Source organism: Aspergillus welwitschiae, assembly GCF_003344945.1.
Source record: "Aspergillus welwitschiae strain CBS 139.54b unplaced genomic scaffold BDQ94scaffold_10, whole genome shotgun sequence".
NCBI classification, from domain to species: domain Eukaryota; kingdom Fungi; phylum Ascomycota; class Eurotiomycetes; order Eurotiales; family Aspergillaceae; genus Aspergillus; species Aspergillus welwitschiae.
In genome coordinates, this window is record NW_020798704.1 from 27694 (window position 1) to 48829 (window position 21136).

A 21136-nucleotide genomic window follows, 5' to 3' on the forward strand; every position below is an offset into this window, starting at 1 on the left:
GTAGGATAGCTTTGGCCATTCTTATGGGCCTAATACCGATGCCCAAGTATTCATATTCAAATCTACTCCGTCCAAACCCCTCAATATAACCACACCTCTCAATGGACGCCCATTTGCGAGTAATTAATAATAACAGGCGGAATTCCACACGGTAGACTCTGCAAGTGCACCTTCACCGTTCGCCCCGCTGAACTCTTCCGCTCAATAGAGGGATTTGCCTGGGACGATAGTCTCCCACCGTTATAGTACTCCGGGTGCAGCTTAATTGCTGTATCGTCATCGTTAAGATCAATTTGTGCATCGCACCAGAACTCGTAATTATGGTACCCCACGACAACACTGAATGTGTGACCCGACGAGGCCCTAATTCGCAGCATACCAGATGTGCCGCTTCCGCCGAGGGTGAGGGTGAGCTTGTGGCCGGCATCGTCGGTCCAGGCGCCGCCGTTGGCGTAATACCAGCATGTCTTCTCAATTACTGTGAGGACATCCTCAGTATCGTTGATAATCGCCACCGGGAGAGTGTAGGGCATCGTGCTGCAGTTCTCAGACTCCTGCGTTCCATGCACTCGGGAGCTGTAGAGACTTACCATGTATGTGTTTTGCGAGGCGAGAGAAAGATCCTTCATGTCAATGGACTAGTTGTAATCTGGGCGCCTCTGTCTGGGAATTGGAAGACCTTAGTTTTAATAGCATACGAATATGCATGTTTGCTGCCGATACAAAAGGGCCTGGAAGTCGAGTTGTGGCTGCAGCTGAACTGCATCGGACAAACCGCAGCTCGAATGCAACTCGAAGCAATGGGTGCAACCCCTACCGGAAATTTAGCGGACATCCATGCAAGTCTGAGTCCAAGTGGCAGAGAAAATGCAACGTAGGCTCATGATGTTCAGCTCACTACTGTGCAAGCCACATACACCTAGCTTGTTCTTGCTCTTTACCACCATTCGCAGGTGCCGGCTATTTTATCCTCTTTGCAAAGCGCTTGGTCGGTTCCATTTACCCACCAATCAAACCATTATCCTGCATGCCGATAAGCCAAGAAGGCAACGGAGCCTATCCCGCACTAGGTTAAAGTGACAGGAATCTGAAACTAGTTCAGGGTCCAGGCCCTGGTGCCCTTTGCGCCTTGATGAACTGTTCGTCAGGATCAGCCGGACCATCCGTCAGTCGCCAACAAATATACGAAACAGCCAGCTGTCATACGCACGTTTGCCTAGGTGGATACATCAATGCAATTTGTAACTCCGCGACTTGCGGTCTTCTCCGGCAGGCAACTCAAGGAGGAAACCTTTGAGAGTGGTGGGGATATTTCGCAAGGAACAATTACATAGTCCTTGGAATGACTGTGCAGCTCTACTGTTAGTAAAGAATAGGATCAGTTATATTTCAATTCTCTCTAGAGGTCCAAAATAAACTTGTGCAAAGATTTTCCCGTGGTCTGGAAGAAGGAAAGATCTATATACACTAATCGCGAAATTCAAGGTTAAGTTATCAGGAGATATTAAACCCTTATCATTAATCGCTCTAATTTCAACTCGTGCTTGCAAGATGTCGAATGTTGGACTCTATGAGTCGTGAGGTCATCGATAGCGTTCGGGGACCGTTTCGATGGCTATCTTGCTTTACTAACTGATCCTGTAAGGATCAGTCTATTATGTGGATAAAGGCTACCTTTGTCACCTGCACACGAATCTAGATTGTTTCATGGTTGATTCCTTGCCTAGTCGACACTCGACAGGCTTTCTACTCTGACAAGTAGATCCTATTACAGTTTTATTATATAATTAAATATCATTATATTACAGTAAAAAAAAAGTTTTTATTTAAATTTATTTATAATCCAACTTAAGTTTATTTATAATCCAACTTGTTCTATGGATCAAAATTTTTTAACTCATCTTATAAAAGAGATGAAAATCTTATGATCTAGTTTACTAAGACTTGGACTAAGCTCTGATTTACTCATTTAACCTGTAGGGCAGGTTCTGATTTGTCTACCCGCTCCAGGTTAAAAACTTTTGGCCCGACCTGACCCAATCCAACACAAAAAGTATATCTATCCTATCAAGCCAGAAACAGGATGGTAGAAGGGAAGAGTCCTCAGGATATTCACCGGTTTGCCCTCGAGTTGGAGTCAGTAACTGATGTATATCCCCACTAATAGTTATCAGTTCCAAGTCATACGAAACTGATTTTGGTATGGGTTCTTTGAAGGAAAGAAAATCTTCTAGAGGCTAATCGAGCTTTTGGAATATGATGCCTCGCGTTGACTTCCTTAGATAATCAATAAACATCAAGCATTTTTAAAACGCCCCATATTCCTCTAGATCGTACAACTTGGCTTGCGAATCAAAAGAAAATGGATCGAAGCGTGAAAGACACCAACCTATGATTACACTGCACAAATTCTGCCACACGATGGCCAGTCAAATGGGTGTCAAATGGGTGGTGGATTGAAGGATCATCTAAATCCATTCGCTAGTGGCTACATCGGTTTACTACGGGGAGATGTAGGGTGTCATCTCTTGACACTCTAATAGGATGAGCTTTCACACTGATTCTTTAACCTCTATATCAGACTAAACACCCGAGTCGAAGTCGCTCCTGACCTGCGCGGCAAAAGTATCGTCGACCAAAATTTGACAAGCGGTGACAGCCATTCCTGCCGCACATGCAAGGCTCCGTTTAAATGCCTCTGCCGACCCAGCACCTGCAGTGAACTGAGGTGTATGATTCACTCCCTCAGTTGGAATAGCGAACATAGCATGGAAGCCAGGCACGGCATGAGAAACATTCCCTGGGGGCAATTAGTATGGAAAGGAGCTTAGCAAACGTGAAGTGATGCTGACATACCCATGTCGGTGGAGCCGCCATTCAAGACTCCCTCGATATTCGAACCGTCGAGAACTGCATGATGACCCATCGCTTTCAGAGCACTGACATAGCTTCTACAAATGGTCGGGTTGGGCTTCAAGTCCGCATAGCCAACTCCCCTGATGCGTGATGTAATAAGACACTGAAGTGGAGACAAGTATTGTATGCATGGAGCACCTACCATTTCAGCTCTAGTTCACAGCCAGTTGCTGTCGCAGCAGCCTCCAAGCAGTCTGTGAGCTTCTTTTTGAGGACATTCAGGCTTTCAGATGTAGGAGAGCGCATGGAATATTCCATGGTTGCGGACATCGGGATGATGTTAGCCCGGTCTCCTCCACTGACAATGATCCCATGGACTCTTTGTGAGGGCAGCATCTGCTGTCGAAGGAGGGACACATTGAGATAGGCAGCGACGACCGCATCAAGGGCATTTATACCCTCCCAGGGAGCCGCTGTCGCATGGGCAGGCTTACCGATAAAGGTTACACGTACCTCATCAATTGCCAGGAAACCTCCCGCCAGCCCAGTTGCCACGCTCAATAGATGAGGATCACCAGATGCAATTGGCATGGGATGGACCATCAGGCATGCATCGACATCACTATATGCGCCCTGTTGTAACATCTGCACCTTGCCCCCACCGGCCTCTTCAGCTGGGGTACCAAGCAGCCGAACAGCAAATTTTGATTTTTCTGGAAAGAACGATCTCATTGTCTCGCATGTCGCAATGAATGCAGTCACTGAGCTAGTTGTGATGAGATTATGGCCGCATGCATGACCGATCTCCGGCAAGGCATCATATTCTGCATTGAAGGCAACCACTCGTCTTCCAGGGCACGGGCCTTGTCTATATTCGATTCTCATTGCGGTCTTGAGGCCATAGACGCCCCGACTTATGTGATAACCTTCAAGATTGAGTTTCTCAAACAGATCGCAGATACTTTGATGTGCATTGTGCTCCTCGTAAGCCAGTTCTGGATTTGACCAGATCTATATCGAAGGCAAAATGTATTTAGTCCTATGTTGAAAGGAAGGTATACTAGGATAGTAATCTCACCTGGTGGTTCAATTCCTTCAGAATACCTTCATGCTTTTGGATGGTCTGAAGGGCGGAGTCGATCAAAGATTCTTGGAAGTCCTCAAAAGTCATGATGCTGTCACTTGTTCCGCAATTTCTTGGGCATCTGTGGATGAAGTAATAGCCTTGCCGGTACTGGTGTTCTGCACTATTATACGAAGAGGAGAGGAATAGGACGAAGTGCAAAGATAAGAGATCCTGGTAAAATTGACTAATACAGTGCTTTAAGGGACTAGGGCCGATAAAATTGTGATAGGAGAGATCCACCAATACTGTGTGACTGTATGCTAAACTATTTGATCCCGAGTATTCGGCCAGAGTTTCAACCGTGAAAGGTAGTTACGGTGAGACAATAAGACAAGCTAGGTAGTAGCAGAAGGCTATCTGCGGCCTAGGCCTCATAAGATTACAGATCATGGTCGAGCGTGAGCAATCACCCAAACTTGGAACAGCAGTATTTTGTCGATCTGATCACTCTGCAATTACGATTCACTAGAAATCGGTAATTTGGTTGGGAAGAATAACTGGGGACGGGAGAGTCCGGATACTATCGGAGACTATGTGAATCCGGAGACTTTTGAAGCGTCCGACATTCTATAATAATTATTATGGCTCGTTCTCGTACGTCTCAAAAATGGGGCCAAACTTCGTCATGATGGGCAATGGATAACATGGAAACACACGACTGCCCTGACTGAGAAGTGGCCCCTTGCCGGGTTGCATTATTGGACCTTCATTTTAGGAATACTGCGTACTTTTAAACGCCTACCCGTGGAGGCATTCGGTTTCATAAACTGACAGATTGAAAACATTCGCTTCGGCAGAGTGCAATTCTGATGCCGAACTTACCCGTTATTCTGCCCTTTATCAAGCGAAGAAAAGGCTTTCCACCCTTTACAGTACTAGCCTATCCTTAACATCTTTACTGGACCAGACAATCGCTCTCATAGTATGATCTATGAAAGGATGAAAGAAGTTCATTCTGATGCAGTTCACAGGACAGGTGATGTGGAACAAGAAGCAGCGTCTATGGGGAACGAGCAAGTCGTTCAGCAAGTGCTCTTACAATTCTCAGGTGCGGACGACAAGCTTCATCCACACAATTGGCATATCGCTCGCCGGGTATGGACGACATTAATACTGGCACTTTTCAATCTCGTTGTCACCATATCAAGCAGCATTTTCGCCAGCGCAGAGGACAAAGTTGCCACCGAGTTTGCTGTTGGTCAGGAGGTAACTGTGCTCGGGACTTCTTTGTTTTTAGTGGTAAGCTATACATCTTGGTTAGCTATTGGACAATGGCTGAGAATATCTTGGTCAGGGATATGTTGTCGGACCCTTACTTTTCGGTCCACTCTCAGAGAAATTCGGGCGAAAATGGCCGCTCATTGTCGGTGTCTGTTTATCCTCTGTCTTTGGCCTAATGACAGCCTTGGGTCAGAACCTGGCGACCATCCTCATTGGCCGTTTCTTCGCTGGCCTCTTCGGTGTCGCACCGATTGCTGTTTTGGGAGGGATCATCACCGACTGCTGGAATGCAGTATACCGTGGAGTGGCTCTTGCATTCTGCATCTGCTTGGTTTTTGCTGGTCCTACTTTCGGTCCTATTGTCGGCGGCTTTATCGTTGAAAACACAAGTTGGCGATGGACAATGTGGGTTGTTGTTATAGCTGGTCTCGCTCTTGGGTTTGTGGCCGTGTTCACTTATCCGGAGAGTTACCCGCCCAAGGTACTCCAGATTCGAGCCAGGTCTATACGCCGAAAAATGGATAATCCAAATATTGTATCTCCGCTGGATCTCGAAGGGCTTTCACTGGAGAAGGTGTTCCAGCTCTATCTAATTCGTCCATGGGGTAAGTCGGTGTCGTCCGCGCAGAATGCCGACTCAGCTGCATATGCTGATAATGTCGATTGCTGCAGTTCTTTTCTTCACCGAGCCTATACTTGTGTCGTTGACCTTCTATCAAGCGTTCATATATGGTCTTATGTATATCTGTTACCAATCATATCCGATCGCGTTCATGGAAGTGAGAGGATGGAGCCAAGGTTTTGCATCCCTTGCTCTGATTGGAATAATTGTTGGTGTGGTCATGGGAACCGCCACTGTGGTAATCTACAACCAGCTATACTTCAAGCGAAAGGTTCAGGCTAACGACGGCAAATTTGAGCCGGAAGCTCGCCTCCCCCTTATGATATTCGGAGGCTGTCTTGTTCCCACCGGACTCTTCTGGTATGCGTGGACGTCTGACCCTTCTATTCCATGGCCCAGTGAGGTTTGTGCAGGCATCCTTGTTGGATGGGGCATGTATACAATCTTCATCCAGTGTTTTAGCTACATCATTGACTGCTATACCGACATGGCCAACAGTGCAATGGCTGCGAACGGTGCGGTGCGAAGCGTTTTTGGGGCGGTTTTTCCTCTCTTTGCAAATTATATGTACCACAATCTGGGGGTGGACTGGGCCAGCAGCTTGGTCGGCTTCTTGGCCTTGGTTATGGTTCCTGTGCCGATCATCTTCTACTACTATGGAGCGCGCATCCGTGCTCGCTCAAAGAAGGCACGGTTTCGATCCTGATAGATATCCTTTCGCGTTGTACACCACGCCCCCTGATCCGTCACTCGGTGTTGTACAGGGGATATGGGGTCATTCCTACCGTATTGTGTACTGAGAGGAGTGGTCTACTGGAGGCATTCCAGTGTGTTTAATTGGTCTATACTCTCGATATCGCACATTGCTTTGGGTTCTCCCCGTGTCAGCTGGTCAGCTTTACTACCAGAGAATTCTCTCATTTTCGATCTATTGTTCATTAAAGTGAATGATCTTATCAATTGATAATCTCAGCCTACGTATGCGACTGGCTTCGAAGTCCTGTTTAGGTCATACGAAATTCCCCTTGATTACTAGAGAAAAGGCTCCGACAGTAGATCGATGTTTCCACCTGGCAGTGTAACAGACGTAAGCTATATAAACTTTTGTCCGAAGTTATGGCCTCCTGGACCATTTTATCAAGAAATAGTTTAAGGTCTATTTGCGAGTCCGCATGCAAATGGATATTGGTGAGTCGATGGGGCCGTCATGCAGGGCTGCCTCGCAGATTTAGGTTAACACGAATCCGCGCCGGACTGGGACTGAGTGGATTCCCCGATATGTGTCCGGACCCAAAGGTTTTCGACCACACTTCAATAGTACTTTTGCCCGCTCAATCGGACTCTTTTCACCAATCATATTGATCTTGAGTAATCAGCCCGGCCTTAAATAAGGAGACCCTTTGGCCCTGTCCGCCACCCTAGAGGCGTTTGCGGAACATATCATATTTTCTCCTTTTGCTCTCTGGCCAACGATAAGCCCACCCCATTTTTGCCGCACCATGAGCGAAAGAATCAGCCAGCAAAAGTTTCGACTGTCTTGTGATGCGTGTCGTATGGAGCCCCTATATTTTCTCCGTGCTCGTCTCAAAGATTAATTAACGCGTAATATGTTCCTCCTAAGGGGCAAAAAAGATCCGGTGCACAGGGGAACACCCCGTTTGCGCCCGTTGTGCCGCCGCCGACCGTCGGTGCGTTTACTCGTCGCAGCAGCGGATAGGAAGACCTCGTACTCGGCAGACGCGCAATCCTCCTACTTCTCGGAGCGATCAGGTGGGGTCGCAGCTTCACCCTGCTATACGCCGATCTCGAAGCCCAAGTAAGGAACTTCAAGTGGAAAGCAGCACACAACCCACCTCGGTGACTATACCTCGTTGCGAGTCGTTGTCAAGGCATTTCGGAGAGGCTTGTCGGTGCCAAGTTGGAAATAATGTACCACCGGCAACGGAATTTTGTCAATCGTAAGTAGTAGTTGCTCGCTAACCCAAATCAATCGGACCTTGATTGCAAATTGCACTGGCTCATCGCATTGATTTGTCTTCTTAGTAGTAGTGCGCAGAGCTTGCCGTTTTCCTCCGGAACAACACAAAATATCGCCCCCTTCTTGGGAATTTGTAATGCGGAATTCAATCACTGTGCTTGTTTGTCCGTTCTGTATCTGCTTTTAGAGCGATTGCGCATGAAGTCGCAACTAATAGCACCCGACGATTTAATTCTTATCCGCGATTCCTTGGAGAAGCTGACTGCCGTCATCTACTGTGAAAAGTGTCCGCAGCGCTATTTCTCTATCATTCAGAATGCGGTAATCTTAGGTGTGGTCTGTCTGTGTATTGCGGAATCCTACGCCAGGGTTTTGGAGGCGATTGATAGGGAGGAAGCTCGGGCATCCAGAACTGGCGAACAAAAACTTGTTAACATTTTTATGATAGCTGGTGGTCTTCTGTCCGGACAGAGTGATCCGGGGAGTTCTTATCCTTTCTCTGCGGAAATGAGTCCGGTTGAATGGAAGGTCTTGATGCGAAGACTTGTGAAGGCAGAGGTTCTTGGTATAGAAGGTCGACGAGATAAATGCTTTCTTGCTTTGATTGAACAATTGGATGAGAGGCAGAGACGGTGGCATGAAACACCTCCCGCGCCAGATTGTCCTCCTGGCTATCGCTCGACGTGCCGCTTTCCGGATCGCATCCCAACCTGCCTGAAGCTGATTGATGATGCCAGAAAGCTTGTTGATCTTCTTGATATATAGTTAGTTTGCTGGTCACGGGGTGCTGGTCGGCACGGGTAATAGGGTCTTTTGATAGTGAGTTATTCCAATTTTAAGAAAGATCTCGGTCGTTATGAACTCTTCCATGCGATATGGCCCATCAAATAAATACGGGTATGATAAGTGATGACAGTAATGTTTGGGGCATGGTATGTGGGTACAGCTCCCGTAGGGACACCGAGGGTCGATCGGCTTCCTGATACTGGCTTCAAAATGTCCGAGGCGTGATCTGATGTTTCAAGGCGTTACGAAAGTGTCCTATCAGCAAGGGACCACCTTCCCGGATCCTAAGTAACCCTATGTGTCCGGGTCCGATTAAGGTCGATCTATCTAATATGCTACAGCAGACGACCATATAAAACGTAAGCCATGTGTTGTGCCTCAACTAGCCACGTTTTCAAGCAGCCCTTTTGCCACATGTATTGCTTTTAACCATATATATTATTAAGCCCCTGAATAATCTCCAACATGCAGTGCTGCGACTCACAATTCGATGTCCTCGTCATCGGCGGGGGTCCTGCCGGGCTAGCGGCTACCATGGCCCTGGGACGGGCATGCAGAACAGTGGCCGTCTTCGACTCCCAGGAGTATCGCAATGAGGAGGCCTTACTGATGCATAATGTTCTGTGTCACGATGGGCAAAAGCCCAGTCTATTTAGAGCTCAGGCCGTGCAAGAGATCATGGACAAATATGATACGGTCTGCTTCTTCGATAGAGAGATTATCAGCGCTAGTGCCCGGAAGACCGATCAAGACTACCCCAGATTCGAAGTCACGGACCGAACAGGTCGCACATGGATCGGACGGAAGTTGATTATCGCTTCTGGAATAAAAGATATTTTTCCAGACATAGAAGGATATAAGGAGCTTTGGGGTCGTGGAATGTAAGTCATGAAGATCGCTCTGCGGTGCTGTGACCTAGGGAACGAATTACATGGATGGCTTGGCTAATGTGGCCTATTGTTAGTGTTCACTGTCTTTTTTGTGACGGTTATGAGAAACGAGGTGGTCGTGTTGGTGTTCTCGGTCAGCCTTCAATGGATGACTTGGACTCTGTTCTACTTGCCTTTCCACTTGCCCACAATGATCTGACCATATTTACAAATGGAGCACCATATCTTGTTGACCCTGAGACGCGGCAACCACTCGATATTGCGATAGCCCGGGGTGCCAATATTGATGGGCGCGCTATCAAACTCATTTCACAGATACCAGATGGAACAGGCGTCAAGTTATGTTTTCACGATGGAGAGGATAAGGACCTTAGAATGCTTTTGAGCTCTCCTAAAAGCATAAACCGTGCTGCCAGTCTTGTCGAGGAGCTCGGCCTTGAGACTCAGCCACGGTCGAGGGGACTTGTGGTGTCCAAGTCTTCCATGGGCGAGAGCAGCCTTCGCGGATGTTTCGTGGCTGGTGATGCGTCTTCCTCTGTGCCTAAGATCGTTCCAAGTGCCTTGGCGTCTGGTATGTAGAGACTAGCACGGTCGTGAAATATCTACCTTTTCTTTTTGCCTTCCTACTAATTTACGATTGGATTCGCCTATTATAGGATCTCTTGCCGGAATAGGAGCTGCAAAACAGCTGGCTTATGACGATGCGCTTGAAGCATTTCAGAAGATGGCACCTACAGGAGACAGACCGTGACCCGTTGTTCCCAGTCAGCATTGGCTGCACCGTACTAACTTGAGTTTTACACTTTGAATGTCAATTCACTCAGTCAAGCATGTCATTGTTACATATATTCCTTTCCAATGAAACCACTGCTGAGGCGGCTACGCCAGAAATGATGCGCAAGGACAATATTGTGCTAAAGTCTTGTCGCGCCTCTGCGGTGGCACACCTATAAATCAATTCCCTTTATTCAGACCACCATTCGAATACAGTATAGAAGGAAATCGCGTAAGCTACAATGTATGTACGGCCCATGAAGCAGAAATTTCATCAGTCCCACAACGGACCCTGATCAGCCCTTTCCTCGATAGTCTACCCTATGTGCATGCCTTTGCCAGAGAAGCATTCAATATGGCCATCAGCGGATGTGCTTTGAAGAAGCCTTATTTATCGAGCAGCCACTCAAAGAAAAGGAGGCAGTTTTGTTACCACCAACAGCAGCTGTCCGCGCGAAAGACGAAATATGGACATTCTAAAGCCACTAGACTTCGATTTTGATTTTAGCCAGGATCAGAATACAGTCACCAATTATCAAAAGTTGTTTGGAGATATTATAGATCATAAGCACCTTATTACCCGACGCAAGAAGTATCAGAATAAAACTAGAAATATGAAGAAACTCAGATTAGATATACATAAAACGATTCCTTTCGATTGCCTCTTCCACAGCCTCCCAGATATATACAAACTCCATTATTTTTAGCAGGCTTATACATTAACTGACCAAAATCTAGAACCTGGCAAGATTTCAACCGCATGCCGTATAGAACAGGTCTTCTAGGACATGGATATTCATTCTCGAGACACCCGATGTAGTGAAGTACTCTTCAACCGGCCCAAAAACCGAAAGACTTCTCGGGAAAAAAAGACTGCATCGAGTTCTCTTTATCAACAAGACATACTGGCTCGCGAATAGCATATTTTGAAAAGAGACCATGAACCAGCAGGTAGACTGTTCAACAAAATGTAATTCTTCAAGAGTCTGCTTATTAGCCTGGCAGGTTATAACAAGAATATTAATCACATGGTAGTATTTGCTATCCAGGAGTGACAGTTATGGACGACAGCGACCGTCCCGAATTTCCCAGCTTCCCCGTACTATCATGCCAGCAACAGCTAGACCGACCCCCGCGGCACCCTCTCTCACAGCTACCTCTTGGGCGAAGCAACAAGACTAAGCTGACAACATCACCAGACACTAACCTCAATACTACTTCAAGAAAGGCCGATCTAAATGGGTCTCATCATCCAGGGGTATCTAACAAGGTCTGGAACAAACTGCAAGCTGATCGAAAACGACACTAGACGCGAGACATTCATGATATGGGGATCCTTTGTGAGGAAAAGCCTTCGAGAAAGAACCTGGACAGCCGCTCAAAGAGGCCTGTTGATGACGAGCGATGGCAATATGAGGAGGATCTTAGGAGGTTTGCTTGAAAGAAAATTGAGATCGGGGAGTGAAAGAAGCAGGAAGAAGAGGCTCGAAGGAAATTGCGGGAACTGGGTGTCTCTCCTGTGGGATATCGGTGAATTCGACAGGCGGCCGGCTACCGGTGTGCGGGTGGGAGTCATACTTCTTCAGCGAAGTAGAGCTTGTGATTGCCACACGGATCTCCTTGCAGTCTGTCTTTTAGGCTACCAATCTTTACACTCAAGGTAAATGCCATTGTCTGATGAGGCTTTTCTTAGATACACTATGTTTCTGCTGTTCCCAAATACTTCTTCAATGGCCTCATCATCTTGAAGACCCGAAGATGGAAGAGATGCGAGAACAGATCTGATTCCCCGATTGGGTCTTCCCAGTGTATCTCCCGCGTCTGATTTAAGTGTGAACTCACCAGGATATTAGAATAGCTGCTCTGAAACCCAGATGCAATGCCGCAGCGCTTCCTTGGCGCATTTGGGGTTTACATGCTGGCCAATTCGACTGTTGAGGATGCTATTCCTGACAGACTCGTAGGGAGTGCGCAAATAGCCATCGTGACCTGGAACGTTGCTCGCGTGTGTGGGCGCATATGCAATTACCTGATAACTTGTCGAGTCAGTAAAGGACTCGAGGCTCCTGCAAGAATATATATTCAGATCAAAGGGTTTGTGATACCGACTTGAAAGATTAAGACTACTATCTAATAAGCTCTTGCAATAATAGATAAAACAAATAAGGAATGCTATAACATTCAAACCACTACACTTATAATCACTGTAGAGGGCACACTGATTTAGGAGAATAAAGAAATCTTCGCTAGTAATTCAGAGCAGCTCGATTTATAACAAACTAATTTTTATGTTGCAGAGCATGTAGATGTGGTAGTAAGATAAGTTACTTTCTGTACCACTCGTGATCTCGGACATTTAAGAAAATAGTATAATACTGCGCATGTAGCTCCTGGCTGGCGGTTTGCCAAATGTCGAGCTAGAGTTCGTATTAAATTGTCGAGGGGAGCCTCTTTGAAGCGCCTGTTGCAGCGGTCGGAGGTGTTGCACGTGTTATCCGCAACCGACCAGGTGGGGCGGGATGGGACTGAATAAACGGATGTACTCCAACACGCAGCTGTACTCCAACTATTGTACCCCAACGGAAGCTATACCACACCTACCCCAATAACATTAAGTCATGATGTAAATTGTGCTATCATTACTATTATACCTTCGGTAAAGCTCTGCTTGACCCATCCCAGTACTATAAAGCCATAGTTAAAAGACAATACTACTACATCATCTTGATTCTTTAACGCTGCACTATACCCACTCCTATAGCATGGAGTCATGATGAAAACGGGTGCTACTATTACTATGACACCTAAAAAAAAGCTATATTAATTAATTCTGATAGTATACAATGAGAGCCAATTAAGATCCTACTACATCATCATGATACTCTAAAGCTATACTGTTCCTACCCCAACAGCGTGGAGTCATGATGAAAACAGCTGCTATGATTACTACGACGCCGAGATATTAGGTCTGCTGGTGGCCAGCCTTTGATATATAACTATCATTTCACGATTGAAACAAAGCCCCGAGTTAATCGTACCAGTCTATTAACACGATTTAGTCTCCGCTGCTCTATACTCAATAGCGAGCTCCCTTCTGAAGGTCCAAACTCCAGTCTCTTACTCATCGGCTTCACACCCCATCATCATGTCCTCAGGCAATCTTCTCGGAAACCTCAACCAGGTATGCATTGCTACACCAAACTTTCACGAAACCCTCGACAGATTAGGCAAGGTCGGCATGGGTCCTTTCCAAGTATACCACTTCAATTCCGAAACTGTTTCGGATCAGAAATACTACGATGAGGAAGGACCAGATCTATATGAAATTGATGTCGCCTTCGCGTATAATTCCGATTCAAAGGCGCCGGTCATTGAGGTTATGAGCCCCATTAAAGGAAAGTCAGCTCTCAAGGATCGCTTGGACGAGGATGGCAACAAAGCAGAAGTGCAGAGCATTGCTTTCACCATGGATACCCTATCAATGGACGAACGGATAGAGGAGATGAGGAAGAGAGGCTTCAGGCCGTCTACTCAGGGTTACTTCTTGGGCAAGAGAGGGGGAACAAAATTTTGTTTCTTTGATACTGATGAAAAGGGCATCCCAACTTGCTTCGAGACCATTGAATGGTCAAGTGATTGGGTAGCGCCTGACTGTGAATGGTACCCAAGGCCGCCGGCATGATCATTCTGAATTTGGCGTCTTCAACTTGTCATGACAACGACTGATGCTGTATCTTAAATATGTCATGTTGTATCGGAGTGTTTAGTAAAGAACTTTGTAGGTTTTCTTCCGTCGGGGGTTTCCTACAGACCTTTACACCTACACAAAGGCCATCCCAACATATGGTGTAAAAGATAGAATTATGATCTTATGTTGAAGCTTACATAGATTGAACCGCCTCCATGTAGTCAGTGGAAATACTATGGATCGCTGTGGGAATACCCTCGGCCCTCAGTGACTGGGCATGGGGGTGAGACAGAGCTGCCTTCGAGGATAACACCACTAGTAGTAATGTGAATTTCCCTGAACCTGATCTGGTGACAGTTGATTTTCTTGCACAAACCATACAGCACCAGCCATACCAGACTATAGAAGGTGTTTGTATAGCTAGTAAACGATTACCGTATTCCACACACTTGATTTGTATAAGAAAATGGCGGGATAAAAAAGATAATTTAATCTCTAATTCATTCTAATATTAGTCTGATGGATTTACTTAATTCCTTTTCCATGTGTACGTTTTCCGTGTGTACTAAGCCCTTATCTGGAGCGGAACAATTGGCCGCCTGCCTTGTGCCTACAGCATGGAATGATACCTGTACTACTACCCGACCGGGGAAAAAAACATTTCCGGCCTAGTAGTCACACAGTCATATAAATATGAAGAGGTACATACAGCCGAGCAACAGGAGATATGATGTTAAAGTTTACTTATTTAACCCCACGAAGGCCGTATATTTGCTGCCAAACTACTAGTACTGCTTGTTACAGTTCCCGATCGACAAGAAAAGAGATTTATTGTTAGTGTTGCTTTTGTATCGACTCATATTTCAGAGGTGGACACCAAACTTCCTCTTGGTACGAGGCATTTAGCCCTATAAAGCAATGATGTACTCTGTACTATGAGAAGAGAACTACTAGCCTGGGCTGAGCAGGATCAATGAATGAATGCCATTACATCTTATCGGGGAATGGATGGCATACAGAGGGCCAAATAAGATGCTGTGGGGCAAATGTCAATCTTCGTGTGGGTAATAGAAGCTGCAAAGGGGGAATAAACTAAGATAAGGAAGACCCATAATTGGCGGGAACTCCGAGGGCAATACTAGCCTCGGACAAACTCGCTCGCCGCGCTGCAACTTGATTTAGTTAATCCGATCCCGTAAGTTGCTTACTCCTTGGGACGCGACAGCCTGGACCCTCGAAATATCAAGACCTTGGACCAATGCAGCAGCGACCGCCGGGGCCTGGATCGACAACGTGCAGTTCATCATCAGCTCGACTTCTGCCGCCCGCTGCTTGCTTACTTAGTTTCACCGCACTATCCCATCATCTGTCAAAGTGGCACTTGGACAAGGCAGCGGTCCCTGCCTTGCCACAAGGCGGGTGGGGCTGGCTGTAGAGCAATCCTGGTTATTATCGACTACGGGAAACCCACACTTTTTATATCTATCCTAGTAGATAGTGACGCCGGCAGTAGTTTATGTGTTTCCTACTGCCATCACCACTATCTACTCCATCATACTGGTAGTCCTACTCTTTATCGTATAGGTACTAAATATCTCGCTACTTTCAACACCACCCTTCCATCTAATTACTAGTGAGACACTTGTGCTACAATGCCACCCCCACCTGAGCCTCGCCAGATCAAAAGGCCCCGATTATCGCTGAGTTGCATTGTCTGCCGCCGTCGCAAAGTTCGCTGCGGCCGCGAACACCCGGAATGCGCCAACTGTGTCCGGATGAAGGAGAATTGTGTCTATAAGACTATGGTCCGCGATGAGTTTACCGGCCGCGTACGCCAAGTATCTCCTCCTCCTGTGCCTCAGGGTGATAACCCCAATGGATCGGAGTTTTGTGCCAACCGTTCGGAGGAGCGTACAGGAGGATTTACTTGGTCGCACTGGATGTCACAAGGCTCTGGCAATGTATTAGATCTCAGCGATGAGGCTCCACTTCCGCGTCCGACCATTTCTCCTGCTTCTGCTCCTCCTCCTCAGAGACGCTCTACCCAAGCCAAATGCGACGCTAGCTCTGTTCCTCATCCCCACCATTCTTCCACTATACTCACTCCGGCGCCATCAAGCCATCCGCAGGTGGATTTGGTATATCCGACAGTACCTTCCTGGGAAGAGGCCATCCAGCTACCCGATAACCATCACGCATCCTCTCGGGCAGGAACAAGCAGGACGTCGAGTGTCTCCCAGGATGCTTCCCCAGCGGTCTCAGAATCAGCCAGAGCGCCTTCTACATCTACAAGTCACAGTGGTCTACTTAGTCCTGATTATCTGAGTGTACGACGGGGCGCACGTGTACGGTATATTGGTCAAGCGTTTTGGGGCTTTGTGGCCGGGAAAGTCAGTGCTGCCCAACCATGTAAGCGCAGTTCCCGCGGATACGCATGAGCTAACCTGGATTGTTGGGGAATCGGCAGGAAACCCTGAGCGATGATTTCTTCGACTGCAACCGTGATGCCTCAACGGAACAGCCTCTGACACATATATCCTCTTTGGGAATGTTCAATCTATTACGGTCCCTACCTACCAAGCCCGTGAGCGATGCCCTCCTCGATGCCTTCTTCTTCGCGGTGTGGCCGCTTTCTCCTCTGGTGCATGGCCCGACTCTACGGGCGGACTACGATAATTTTTGGGAATGGTGTCGCAACAGCGATAGAGCGTTACCCCCAGAAAAGGTCCGCGATGACCCAACCTTTCTCTGCCTTCTCTTTGCCATCCTGTATTGTGGCGCATCCGCTGCACCACCGACCAGCTGGGCATGCACCAATCTGCAGAGCCTGCGGAAGGAAACGACCATCAAGCACTTGAAGTCGGCCTATACGACAAGTCTGTCTCTATGCCAGCATCTCGAACACCCGACATTGAACACGCTAGTGTCTACATTGCTGACTGCACCGTTCTTGGACAGCCATGTTGCGCCGATGCGCAATATGGTCTCCGTCGGCACAACAGTCCGCATCGCCCAGAGTATGGGATTGCATCGAGAAGGAACTTGGTCATCTTCATTGAGCCCCGTAGATCGGGAAATTCGTCGCCGGGTCTGGTGGTACATCATTGGGCTTGACGTACAGTCCAGCATCTCCACAGGCCTACCCCCATGCTGTGCTACCGAGGCGCTATATATTGTCAGCATGATAGCTGATACACGCGATGGAGATATCGGGGTCCTTTCTAATCATCGTTCCCCGGAACCAGTCCCTCGTCCTTCGGCGCAGTCCTTAACCGTGATACTCGCCATAGCGCGCTCTGAAACGGCGCGTCTGCAATCAAAGATCGTGTCGCGCCTGCAAAATGGAAGACGTCTAGCTCAGACTGAACTTACTGAGCTTGTGGCGTCGGCGAAAAAGCTGCAACAGAAGCTTGATACCTTGATTGCCCGTGTCCCTTCACAAGGGATTCCTGAAAAAGGATTTATCCCCTCCCGCTTAGCCAAAGCATCTCCAGTCACTCACCCAGCACTTTATAAGGATGATGGCACTCATCCAACTGTTTTCTCCACTTGGACAAGAATTATGTTGGTCCTTCTCAAATTCGAGGTAGCTGTTATTCTACAAAAGCCTTTCTTACCTGCCCCGGACAGTGCAGATCCGCAATCATGCAGGGCATGGACCAGGTATGGTTCCCCTGACAACCTTACGATCTGCTACGACAGCCTCATTGACAAAAGTTGAACCTCTAGCGTGGCACATCTCTGCGTGAGCTACTTGCGTATATTCCTCCAGCTCTATCAAACCCCTGCCTTCTCCCCCTACGTATGGTTTTGCTACCGACACTATGGACCTCTGCAATGTGTGTTTCTTATCCTCGTGTACCTCCATACCTTTCCGGAATCAGGTGACATCGTGCTGGCTCGATATTGCATCGATGAAATCATCGACCACACTGTATCCCATTACCAAGTCCCGCAGGATTCATTCGGAGCAACTCGTGCAGACAATCCGGAATCCGATGAAGGCTCAACGGAGGACCGAATACCCCTGGCTATTCAGGTTCTTGTTGACCTCCACAACCGCCTGCATTCGCACCCGAAGTCTGATAACCAAACCACTGACAGGTTGGATGAAAATGAATATCAGTTCTCCCCATACTCCCTCGAACTTGGAATTCAGGGTACTGAGGAGGACACAATAGACAAGAGCATCTTCTCCTTGCCGTCTTTGTCATCTTCGTCCTCCAGAACCCACATCCACCGCAATCAAGAGGCCCCTTCTACGACTACTGCACCCCAAATGCCTTCTGGCACCAAGCATGGACCACCGAGTAGCGTGTTTGTCGCAGACAGCGACGGTGGCTCGGACCTGGACATTCTTGCCAGTCTCTCTGATTTTGAGACGTGGTCATCCTCGTTGGTTGTGGACCCAAGTGATATTCTGGCACACCCTACTTCGATGGCACCACACCATCCCGTGTGATGGGATTGGAAGTATCCCAGAGTCCGCCCACTTCGGACAAAGCAAACATGCTTAGATGACAAGCGATACCATCTTGATGAATTTAGGATAATACCCGACTAAATGTATGCGTCGTTAATTTCTTGTATTTCCTTTGCTAGCACGGTCAAGCTGAAATCTTAACAGCGAATAGAATTGAGAGACAGAAATCAGCAAGTAAATGTTCCGCTAGCACCCACGGTATTAGGGTCGTATTGATTTAGTGCAACTTTGCTTAGAGAAATAATGTCTGACAATATTGAACGCTAAGATAATCAAGCTAACATTTGAGGACATTGGCAATCCCGCCTTAAAGGATGCCGTGCCGACACGGCGATAAGAGGACCGATTACCATTTGCTCGACGAGGACTGGATACATACCGCAAGTCCGAAGTCCGGGCCGTGTTATCTGCTGGGAAAAAAAGAAAAAAAAAGACTATTGACTCCCTGCGTATGTCAGCACTAGTCATTGTAGATCATACACACGAACAAACAATCCTACCACCTAATGGACCGATCGGTGTTTTCCAAAGATACGACAGCAAAAGGAATTTCAACCCAACTACCGGAACGCTATATCTTGATAAGAATCTTCAGATTGTTCTATCGAATGCCTGCTTACGCACCACGTCGGGCTAGACTTTCTCTTCCTAGGATCTTCTCATCCGGTACTTTGGGCATCAGCTAGGCAACCCGTACTTCACCAAAAGCCCCACCGAGAAAAAGCAAAATTACTAGTCCTCTTATTAGCCGAACAAAAGCAAACCACCCGAAGCCACCTCAGTTGATGCTCGGGCGAGTGTAGTGCGAAGCGCCTATGGCATCGCATACTGAGAAAGAACTTCTGATTCGGCCCGGGAAAATTCTCGGAGGATCGTCTCCGCATGAGCGGGGGATCGTGGCGTGACATTGCATTGGTATGGTCGCGGACAGACTAAGAAGCCCTCGGTGTAGCCGGTGACCGGGTCGGTATCGATTCGGATGGGATTGCCATTTTCATCGCGCGCCGGCTCAAAGTTAAATGCCCAGAGAAGTTTTGCAGCGCCCAGGAACATGCTGCGCTCGGACAGATGAATCCCAGGACACAGGCGTCGTCCGGCACCGTAGATGTAATGATCGCGCTGCATGTAGTCGGGCGATGCGGCATAGTCGAACGCCAGCTTATGTCGGCCTTCGAATCGCGAGGGGTCGAACTGGTCGGGGTTCGGAAAGATGTTTTCGTCATGATGTAGGCCCCAGACGTTCAGGAAGACGGTGGTTCCCTTGGGGAGGAAATAGCCATTCACCCAGTCATCCTTGTTGAGGGCGTGTGGGAAGGCCAAGGGTGTAACTGGCCGCCAGCGCATTGTTTCTTTAACGATCATGTTGATATAAGGCAGACGAGGAAAGTCCTCCCACGTCGGAGATCGGTGTTCTCCACAAACAGCATCGAGTTCAGCTCGTGCTCGCTGTTGAATCTCGGGATGAAGGGCCAACGCTTGGATCATAACCAGAAGCATTGTGGAACCCGTATCTGATCCTCCCTCCATCATAACCCCACCCAAGAAGTCGACCTGGTTATCTGTGAGACCAAGCTTCTCCTGAAGATCAAGCACGTCATCGAGAAAAGTCCGGGCGCGAGACTGGGAGGTGCTCTCTGCCTTACGACGTGCCTCGATAGCCCGTCGGTGAAATGAACTATACAGGCGCTTCATACCACGGGCCACTGTCTGTGAGCGATCCACCCAGTGGCCCAGCCACTGCTGTGGCACCCAATGCAGCCACGGAAAGATATCCACGGGTGGGGTGGCACCGGTCTCCATGATCTGGGACCAGATTTCCATAATTTCATACAATTCCTGCATATGTGGGGTGTCCCATGACGGAGTGCGTATACCGAACAGCAAGCTCATGATGATGCTATTAGTTGTGCGCTTGGTGTGCAGCATATGTTTCTCGGGATGAAGGAGGAAGTCGCGCATCATCTGCGTATGCTCAGCCTCGAGCAGGCGGACGTGTGTTTTTTCACACATGGAGGCCATGAAGTGCTGGTTGATGGCTTTGCGAAACAGTCGCCAATTGTCGCTATAGTCCATGACCAGGAGATGGTCTCCCCGTGTGATGATGTTCTGCCCCACATATGAGGTCGGACGTGAGCTGTACAGCGCGCTCCGTTTATCGAACAGCTCCTTGACCAGAGCGCGGTCCGTAACCACCGCGGCGGTCGCAGGTCCAATACGGAAGCTGTAGAGACCTCCATAGGTTTTTGCCCACTCGGTGAATCTATTTCCCGTCAGATACTGCTTTGGCTTTTCCTCAGAATGGATACGTACTTTTGATGCGCCCGAACTTTGGGTAATTGGAGAATATTACCTATCAACGGGGCACCCGGGGGGCCTATCTCACATTAGACCCTCGTACATGTCCGTTTGACCATCCTAATTGAGTATAGTAAAAAGATAATAGAAGAGTATCGCATATAGCAGTACATACCAGGCGGTAGCTTTCGCTGCAATCTCCAACTATTGAAGGCGGCGCGGAGAATTACCAGCAAAAGCCCACATGCAGCTAACGCAGTCAGATGAACAAGCGCCATCCTGCTGAATAAACACGAAGGCCTGATTCAAGAAGTTTCACTGTCTGATCATCAATGCTGAAGTGAAATGATAGGGATAAATATAAGGGGGTGTGAGCGATCATCAATTTTACTGCCACGCCATTCAATCGGCCGAATA

The 21136-nt window shown here is 47.8% G+C and overlaps 7 protein-coding genes across 7 annotated transcripts; 4 read left to right on the forward strand and 3 right to left on the reverse strand.

Annotated features, from left to right (window-relative positions):
* Nucleotides 1–13: 13 nt before the first annotated feature.
* BDQ94DRAFT_140057 (uncharacterized protein) lies at nt 14–850 on the reverse strand. Its single transcript, XM_026765548.1, has 2 exons — nt 591–850; nt 14–537 (listed from the first exon to the last, which is right to left on the reverse strand). The coding sequence occupies exon 2, from the start codon at nt 531–533 to the stop codon at nt 99–101; it is 435 nt and encodes a 144-aa protein (XP_026628005.1). The 5' UTR covers nt 534–537; nt 591–850; the 3' UTR covers nt 14–98.
* A 1662-nt stretch (nt 851–2512) lies between these two features.
* On the reverse strand, nt 2513–4073 carry BDQ94DRAFT_177108 (M20 family metallopeptidase). The gene is made up of 4 exons (XM_026772822.1): nt 3935–4073; nt 3059–3867; nt 2857–2996; nt 2513–2800 (listed from the first exon to the last, which is right to left on the reverse strand). Exons 1-4 carry the CDS (start codon nt 4025–4027, stop codon nt 2583–2585), a joined length of 1260 nt encoding a protein of 419 aa, XP_026628006.1. The 5' UTR covers nt 4028–4073; the 3' UTR covers nt 2513–2582.
* Nucleotides 4074–5378: 1305 nt separating this feature from the next.
* On the forward strand, nt 5379–8568 carry BDQ94DRAFT_158382 (MFS transporter; the record flags this gene model as incomplete). Its single annotated transcript, XM_026768941.1, has 3 exons — nt 5379–5808; nt 5876–6518; nt 7869–8568. The coding sequence occupies 3 exons, from the start codon at nt 5379–5381 to the stop codon at nt 8566–8568; spliced, it is 1773 nt and encodes a 590-aa protein (XP_026628007.1).
* A 486-nt stretch (nt 8569–9054) lies between these two features.
* On the forward strand, nt 9055–10230 carry BDQ94DRAFT_168674 (NAD(P)/FAD-dependent oxidoreductase; the record flags this gene model as incomplete). The annotated part of the gene is made up of 3 exons (XM_026771125.1): nt 9055–9470; nt 9554–10050; nt 10136–10230. 3 exons carry the CDS (start codon nt 9055–9057, stop codon nt 10228–10230), a joined length of 1008 nt encoding a protein of 335 aa, XP_026628008.1.
* A 3168-nt stretch (nt 10231–13398) lies between these two features.
* BDQ94DRAFT_168675 (VOC family protein) lies at nt 13399–13935 on the forward strand (the record flags this gene model as incomplete). The annotated part of the gene is made up of 1 exon (XM_026771126.1): nt 13399–13935. One exon carries the CDS (start codon nt 13399–13401, stop codon nt 13933–13935), a length of 537 nt encoding a protein of 178 aa, XP_026628009.1.
* A 1658-nt stretch (nt 13936–15593) lies between these two features.
* BDQ94DRAFT_177111 (C6 zinc finger domain protein) lies at nt 15594–18706 on the forward strand (the record flags this gene model as incomplete). Its single annotated transcript, XM_026772823.1, has 3 exons — nt 15594–16331; nt 16409–17604; nt 17671–18706. The coding sequence occupies 3 exons, from the start codon at nt 15594–15596 to the stop codon at nt 18401–18403; spliced, it is 2667 nt and encodes an 888-aa protein (XP_026628010.1). The 3' UTR covers nt 18404–18706.
* A 329-nt stretch (nt 18707–19035) lies between these two features.
* Nucleotides 19036–20997, reverse strand: BDQ94DRAFT_177113 (cytochrome P450; the record flags this gene model as incomplete). The annotated part of the gene is made up of 3 exons (XM_026772824.1): nt 19036–20684; nt 20735–20798; nt 20895–20997. 3 exons carry the CDS (start codon nt 20995–20997, stop codon nt 19238–19240), a joined length of 1614 nt encoding a protein of 537 aa, XP_026628011.1. The 3' UTR covers nt 19036–19237.
* Nucleotides 20998–21136: the final 139 nt, after the last annotated feature.